This window comes from Phaethon lepturus, unplaced genomic scaffold (assembly GCF_000687285.1).
Source record: "Phaethon lepturus isolate BGI_N335 unplaced genomic scaffold, ASM68728v1 scaffold10475, whole genome shotgun sequence".
In the NCBI taxonomy this organism is placed as follows: domain Eukaryota; kingdom Metazoa; phylum Chordata; class Aves; order Phaethontiformes; family Phaethontidae; genus Phaethon; species Phaethon lepturus.
In genome coordinates, this window is record NW_010541188.1 from 225 (window position 1) to 8,569 (window position 8,345).

At 41.2% G+C, this 8,345-nt stretch overlaps 1 protein-coding gene across 1 annotated transcript; it reads left to right on the plus strand.

Annotated features, from left to right (window-relative positions):
- Window positions 1-514: 514 nt before the first annotated feature.
- On the plus strand, window positions 515-5,135 carry OPN3 (opsin 3; the record flags this gene model as incomplete). The annotated part of the gene is made up of 3 exons (XM_010287654.1): window positions 515-834; window positions 1,947-2,198; window positions 4,872-5,135. Coding segments are annotated over 3 exons (836 nt in total), but the record flags the coding sequence as incomplete, so codon positions are not given.
- Window positions 5,136-8,345: the final 3,210 nt, after the last annotated feature.

Sequence of the window (8,345 nt, forward strand, 5' to 3'; positions counted from 1 at the left end):
TCAGTTGTTGAAGGCTTTCTTTGACTTCAGTCTCAACTCTGATTCCCTAGGTTTCTAACAGATTTTGTTATTGCTGATTACCTCATTTTTATATGGCAGCTTTTTCTTAAAAACAAAAAAACCACTCCCCCTCCAAAACCCCAACAAAAAACCCCACCACCACGACCAAAAAAAACCCCCCACAACAATTTCCAACAAAAAACCCTTGGAGCATGATCTCTCACTTAATGCAGTAATGTTCAGGAAGAAGTATTAGCTTGGTCTCTTTCTTGGGCATCGTACATTGTGGGTCAGCTGGCAGCACCCTACTTGGAGTAGTTTTGAAATTAGTGATACTGTTTGGGTTAGTGAGTAATGGGGTGTTTCGCAAAAAGCTTATTGGTATTAGACTCATAATATGAGCTAGCTGATTTTGAGTTAACCTGCTAGCAAAGGAAACATTTATCAAGAGAACTTCAGTCCAATTTGCCATGTTTGTGAATGATTTAATTGACTTTCTTTATCTTTCTTACAGGAATTGTTTCAATTATGACTCTCACTGTTCTTGCCTATGAACGCTACATTCGAGTAGTCCATGCAAAAGTGATTGACTTCTCTTGGTCTTGGCGGGCTATCACTTACATCTGGCTCTACTCATTAGCCTGGACTGGAGCACCTCTTCTGGGCTGGAACAGATACACACTGGAAATTCATGGATTAGGTTGCTCAGTGGACTGGAAGTCAAAAGACCCCAATGATGCCTCATTTGTGCTCCTTTTTTTCCTTGGCTGTCTAGTAGCACCTGTTGGGATCATGGCCTATTGCTATGGACATATTCTATATGCAGTAAGAATGGTAAATTAATTCAAATAAGATTTCTCTTAATGTAATATTTTCAGTGAAAAATGTTAATGCTGTATATTAAGCATGGATCAGAGTCTAAATTTTCACTCTTGCTTCCTGTTCAAACTCTTGAATGTTTAACGTTCATCCATGTCAGACACCACTAGAAAGGATGTCGGGTTGGAGGATAACCAACCTAGAGCTACCAAGGTCTATTTGTTGTGTAGTTTTACTGAGAGGCAGGTTAGGGAACTGCTTATGCTCACTAATCCAATCAGATCCTTCTTTGAAAAAGGGGAAAAAGAAAACTCTGTTTGCAGTTCTCCCGATTAAAGAACTCTCTCTCTCCCTTGCCACGCTTGAGAACATAACCCTGTAAAACTCTTCCCAGTGGAGATTAAGCCCTGTTGAAACAGTTTTCCATGTTAAGGCAACCTGTTTTAATTCAGTCAAGATCTTTACTATCAGAAAGTGTTAATGTTTCATATTTTGTGGGTAATTAGTCTGGACCCATTCAAGTATGTGTTCAACAGTATTGGCACAACTGATAACTGTTATGGAGAGTGCTCATGTGCATGTCCCATCCTCTCCTCATTTCACGACTCACTCAGATAACACTGTGAACATGCTGCATAGTATTCTGCTTTAAATAGAGATTTCATCATTTTAGGGTAACAAACTGTCAGAGCAGTACAGAGAAATCTATTTATGAAACTTTCTTCCCTCTGAAGATTGCTAATGACACATCTACAGGATTGTCTAACTAGTCAGACAAAGGACCACTAAATGTAGGCTGAACTTGCTTATGCCAGTGGATGAGGGCAAGTTAGTTTTCTAAAATACTTATAAGTGCAGCATGTTTTGTTACATCACTGGATTTGTTTTCCAGTAGATTGGCTATTCTATTTTTCCTCAGATTATATTTTTACATTTGATATACACAATAAAACTTTGGGAAGCTTGATATAAACTTCAAGAATTGTCGTTCACAATATAAAGTGTATAATGTCTGTGCCTAAAACTAAATTAGTGAATTATTTATTTATAAATAAATGTAGAAGTATTCAGATTCAAATAAAATATAGAGCTATTTTACTTTATCATTTTATCTTTTTCTTCTACAGCTTCGCTGTGTGGAAGATTTCCAGACTGTTCAAGTGATCAAACTTCTAAAATATGAAAAAAAGGTGGCTAAAATGTGTTTCTTAATGATCTCCACATTCCTTATTTGTTGGATGCCCTATGCAGTGGTCTCCCTCCTGGTAACATACGGCTATAGCAACCTTGTAACTCCAACAGTAGCTATCATCCCATCTTTCTTTGCCAAGTCAAGCACTGCTTATAATCCAGTAATCTATATCTTCATGAGTAGAAAGGTAGGTACATGAAAGACTTTCTTATTCGAGTAATTGGTAGCCAATACCATAGATGTAGGATTTAGATCTGATTTACTTTAATCTGTAAAGCTTAGAATTTTTTTTTTTTAATTTGAACAACTAGGGTAAATGGTAAAGACCTAGTAGAATTAAAATCCCTGATGGTGCTTAACTACCTTATCAGAAATTGTATTTTAAATGTCTAAATTCATACATGTGCACTCACATGAAAGGGAGGGGAAGGAGTGTCACAGTATGTCTAGTTCTAACAGTTTACTTGTGAAATAAATTACAACTAGAAAATCTCATCTGAATCACTCCCTTAGCACAACAGAACTCCATCAGAGAAAATTCAGGATATCTGGTGTCTATTTTTTAGGAAGAAAAAAACTTGCCTCTGATTTTTCTGTTATGGCAACACAAGGGTTGAACAGCTCAGCATAGTGTTTCAAATACTACATTTCTCAGAGCTTCATTGTATTCAAAGCCAGGGTCTCATGTGGGTAAGAGTAAAATGTTTTTTGGAGACAAATTATACACTGTGAAGAAGACATTATCTATGAGAAACAAGTTTGGGGTTTTTTTTGGTCTGTTTTTGTAGTCTTCATTATGAAAAGTAGGCTGCTGATTTAATGGTGGTAGCTAGCTCATTTCAGTGCTTTACAGAGCAAAGAGAATCGAAGTATTTGGAGTTATCAGTGGCATGTCAAATTCATGGAACCTAGAAAACTGTACATCTTTCTGTAAATCATTAGTACTATAAACATCAACTCCATTCAGAGGTTTTGGTGAATTTATTTAGACATTAAAATATCTTCACTATAACCCACAACACTACAATGTGCATGTTACACTTCCAGTTAAACTTATGAAGCCAAGGTGGTATAAAGATATCTGGAGTTTAATAGGATCACTTGACAAAGGGTAAAAAACCATGAATGATTGCTAGAAGGATTTCTCTGGGTTTTCATTACCTTTTAGCTCATTATAGAGATGGAATTTTCTGTGACTTACTACACTAGTTTCCAGTTGCTGGGCAGCAGCCTGGACTGGCAGCCTGCAGTCTGTAGGGACAAGGCAGCCAAGTCAGTGGGTCTGATAGCCAGGTGGGCAGCCAGGCAAAGGCTGCAGTGCAGCTCAGGTCAGGACCGAGAGCAAGGGTTATCTTAGATGCTGTTCCCAATGTGGCATCTTGCAACTCTTCTCCCACAGCTCATTTCACAGCAAGGTGATCCAAAGTTCCACAGCTGCATGATACCGGAGCTGGCCTGGATATGGGGAGCTAACAACAGTCATGTTCAAAAAGTATTTTTCAACAGAGCGCAATTTTTTTTTTTTTTAATAGTGGCACTGGCTCTGTACCTAGATGTCAGGCTGAGTAGTTTATCTGAAAAAGATTTTGTAGGTTTTAATATCTGGAAGCAAATCAAACTGGTACCAGGCACAATGCCAGGATAAGAACGAATCAGCTGAATACACTTTTTGGAGATGCATTGTGAAGTACTTCTCACTCACCTCTAATTCCAGATTAAGACCAAAATGGTAATATTTTTCTTATTTTCTGTGTTATTTTGCCCTTAGAGAAAGGATACTAGAGAAAAACTGGTTTTACAACTCCTTCTATCTAACATGTTCTAACATGCTTGTGCCTTCTCACTTCTATGCTACTCAGAGGTACCACATTATCTCTGAAATCTTCAAGGCTTCCACATGACCATTCTCTTGCACCAGATTATCTTTATCATTTTGTAACTTTCTAGGTCCCCTTCCCGGCAGGACCTAATGGCTCCCCTGTGTTAGAGTAGGATTAATTTCCTATAACAAAACCTTGCTCCAAACTGGTGTGGCAGAAAGCTTCTTGCGTAATAGCTGGGGGTGGGGGGGAAGCCACTGGCCGTGCAGGATAATACAGAATAATCCTTAACACAGCTAAATGGAAGGCTGTTGAGAAAGATGTCCTACTCACTTTTCAGAGAAAAGGTGGGTTGTTTGTCCCCCACCCCATTTGTTGTGGGATTTTTAAAATCCTCTTCATACATTCCAGGCATGTCTCTTTTTATGGATTTTTAAAAGAAGACGACTTCTGTTCCTTCCATATTTAATGGCAATGCTTTAGTTCTGTGTTACCAACCATTGAAATTTCACTTTACATCTGTGACACTCAATGCTTTTGTTAAAATTCTAGACCCTGGAGTTACTTAAAAAGAAGGAAACATCACTTTGTATCCCCTCCCTCCCCTTGTTCCTTCCCTCTACATCCTCCCGTGAAGTATTTCTGAGAAAAGTCATCCCCTGGTAGATCAAATGTGTTGTGGTTTGGGTTTTTTTTTGTTTTAAACAGAAGAATGATACTTAGCACACTTTGGAGCCTAGTCCTTTGTACGTTGTCGATTGCAGGTCTTGCTGCTGGTAAATAGTAAATTGCATTTCAGTGCCCTCTACTGGCTAGGTGATCCTGCTCGGCTCTGGCGTGGAGAAAAAAGTATCCACTAAAAGCCACCATGTTTGTTACAGCACTGAAACTAACTCAGAACAAGGTGGAGATATACAGAAATCTGTTATCTTGAGCCGTTTACTGTACTGATGTCTCCACTGGATCATACGTGATAGTGAACGCTTTGGAAGTGAATGCACAGGAAGTTGTAACTTCGTTCTATTTATTCTTTCTTGCAGTTTCGACGATGTCTTTTGCAACTCCTGTGCTTTCGCCTGATGAGATTCCAGAGGACTGTGAAAGAGACACCAACAACAGGAAATGACAAACCAATACGACCAATAGTTATGTCTCAGAAAGCAGGGGACAGGCCAAAGAAGAAAGTGACTTTCAGCTCTTCCTCTATAATTTTTATCATCACCAGTGATGACACTCAGCAAATAGACGACAACAGTAAACACAATGGGACAGAAGTAAATGTCATCCAAGTAAAGCCACTATAGGGATGAGCTAAAGAGACATGAGAATGAGATGGACTTCAGCCAGTAGACTGTTTAGGTTGGAGACCAGTTTCAGTGGCAGTGTCTGTGGGCTGCCAAAGGAAACTACATTCTGAAGCTGTGAAATACTGAAGGGATTCTGCCCCTGAAGCTCCGCAGGCAGTTCAGTTTTGATCACAGTACTGAAACCTCTGCATCTGTGCCAAAATTGCTGACGGATGTGTCTACTCTGAATTTTCTTAAAGCATATTGTAGGATTGTCTTTTGGGAGAACTCGGTCAGGCTGGAGCAATGCGCTGACAGAAATGTTACAGAGTGCACGTGCCCTCGCTGAAAAGTCCTGCGCTTAGGAAGGAAGAACGATGCTGCAGCACAGCAAGCTGGGCCCTGGCTGCCTGGGATGCAGCTCTGTCGAAAAGGATGTGGAGTCCTGTTGCTCAGTGAGCAGGGCATGAGCTTGCCGTGTGCCCTGGCAGCAAGGGTGGGCACCAGCATCCCAGGCTGTACTGAGAGGATTGGAGCCAGTAGTCTGAAGTGATTATGCCCTCAACTCAGCCCTCATTAGACCACATCTAGATACTGCATCCAGTTTTGGGACCCCAATACAAGACAGACTTCTATAGACTCGTGTGACTTCAGTGGAGTCCCCCAAGATTGTCAGGGGTTGTAGTACTTGGCCTGTGAGGAGACGATGGAGGAGCTGCACTTGACCAGCCTGGAGATGAAACATCTTCAGGGGAACTTAATAGCAGCCTTCTGGCAGATGGGGAGGTTTTCAACAAGATGGAGCCAGGCTCCTCAGGACACTTCATAGTGGAAGAATCACAGATAATGAGCATGAACTGAAATGAGAGATTTTGATAGCATACAAGGAAAAACTTTTTCACCCTGAGGACAGCCAAGCAGTGGAACAAGTCGGACTAGTGATTTCCTGAGGTTCCTTCCAGTTATCCTCTGACACCTAAACTGCCAGCATTCCCAGCATGCAGAATTATCACGGAACAAGGAGGAGCATTTGAAGTTGGCTGCAGCTGACTTGGTCTGAACTGGTCCTTTGTGGGGTGGGGGGTGGGAAAAGTGGTGTCAAAAATGACTGGGGTTATGGTTAAACCAGAAGCCTCCAGAAAATCTGTCTCTGTGTACTCAGCAAGCCATTCTCTCAGGGCTAGCTGGCAGGACCCCTGAGCTACATAGTGAAGAAAATCATGCAAATCAAAGCACCAATGAAAAAAGGTCAGTGAAAAGGGAGGATTGGAATTTTTCTTTTAAGATATGTGTTTTATCTTGCATCCATTTATTCTGTACATGAACCAGGAGTGTCATCCTGTATTGATCCTGAACCTGCTCTGGCACTCTGGTGAAAGTAACAGTTAGAGAAGAGCAGGGTAACTTTGGCCTAAGTTGCAGTGTGAGTAATGATTGTCTACTAGGAACTCAGTAAACAGAACAGATAGAGATTTTTTTTTTTTTCCCTCTCACCTTTGCAAGTGGTGTTGGTACCAAATGGTCACAGGCTTCTGCCCCAGACATGGCTTCCTCTCAGCACTGGGTGAGTTAAGTTAGAGAACTAATTTTGAATTATGGCAGCTGGTTCTCTACCATATCTGTTGCACTGGTGTAATTTCTCTGCCTCAGTCTGCTAAATGGGCAGTGTGGATCTGCAACATGCAGCTTTTCCATCTCTCTGAAAGCTGTAAGAAAATAAGTTAAGAAACCACTTGCGTCCTCTGGGGTCAAATCTTCTGAGAGGTATAAAGGGAATCATGCTGAATAACAGTTGGCACTGTAACCACTGGTCCTGCAGTCAAGACTTAAGCTTCAAAAATAAATAGAAAAAATCAGGGTCTAAATGCAGAAGCCTTCAGCTAGTTCCTGGGTGCAGGGAGTGACCTCAACTCAGAATAAGTGACTGACTTTGTGCTTGTGCCTGTGCTTTTCAAGAGGCAAATTCCTTGTATGTGCACCCTGCTAGAGCTTTAGCACTGGTAAACTGGCTCTGTGCCATCTTTAAAAGTACATCCAGAGTCCACTTTTGTCTTTAGATGAAATCATGTATCAGTATTAAATCTATATCAGAAATAGGGTGGCCAGCAGGAGTATGGAAGTGAGTGTGCCCTTGGACTTGTCCCTGGTGAGGCCGCCCCTTGAATCCTGTGTTCAGTTTTGGGCCCCTCACTACAAGAAGGACATTGAGTTGCTGGAGCGTGTCCAGAGAAGGGCAACGAAGCTGGGGAGGGGTCTGGAGCACAAGTCTTATGAGGAGTGGCTGAGGGAACTGGAGTTGTTTGGGCTGGAGAAGAGGAGGCTGAGGGGAGACCTTATCGCTCTCTACAACTACCTGAAAGGGGGTTGTGGTGAGGTGGGTGTTGGTCTCTTCTCCCAAGTAACTAGTGATAGGACAAGAGGAAATGGCCTCAAGTTGCGCCAGGGGAGGCTTAGACAGGATATCAGGAGAAATTTATTTACTGTGAGAGTGGTCAGGCATTGGAACAGGCTGCCCAGGGAGGTGGTGGAGTCACCATCCTGGAAGTATTCAAAAAACTGTGTAGATGTGGCACTTCAGGACATGGTTTAGTGGGTGTGGTGGTGCTGGGTTGATGGTTGGACTTGATGATCTTAAAGGTCTTTTCCAACCTTAACGATTCTGTAATTCTGTGATATAATCCAAGAGAAAATACATGATAAATACTTGGTTTTTGTTTCTTTCGTATTTGTTATTTTTGTTTTGCTACAAATGTATAGATAAATTGTCTTACCATGTCAAAGATCTGCCATTACTAAAGCATGTTCATTGCAATGTCAGGAACTGCATTTTCAGCCAGTGATCACTACACCTATGCATACTTATATTTTTAAATGGAGAAAGATGTACATTAGCATTCCACATAATGATTCCATCCTTTTAACAGTGTTTGGCATTTTAGTATGTTCTGTATATTGAGCCTTCAATGAGTGATTGAATGTACCTTATTTATATGTGTTCTTGGCAAAATATTCCACCCCCCCCGTTTTCCCCCGCCCCGAGAGGGAGATGGCTTGGTATCAGCACTTGTTGGATACAGCTTGAAGGGTAGCGTTAGGCCCTGAGAAAACAATAGCATTTCAGGATTCCAGTTGACCTTTGTAAAGAACACGTATAGGGTCTGTAAAGAGAAATAATCCATTGTTCAGACTCATGAAGGTAAAATTTGAGTAATTAACAATAACAGTATG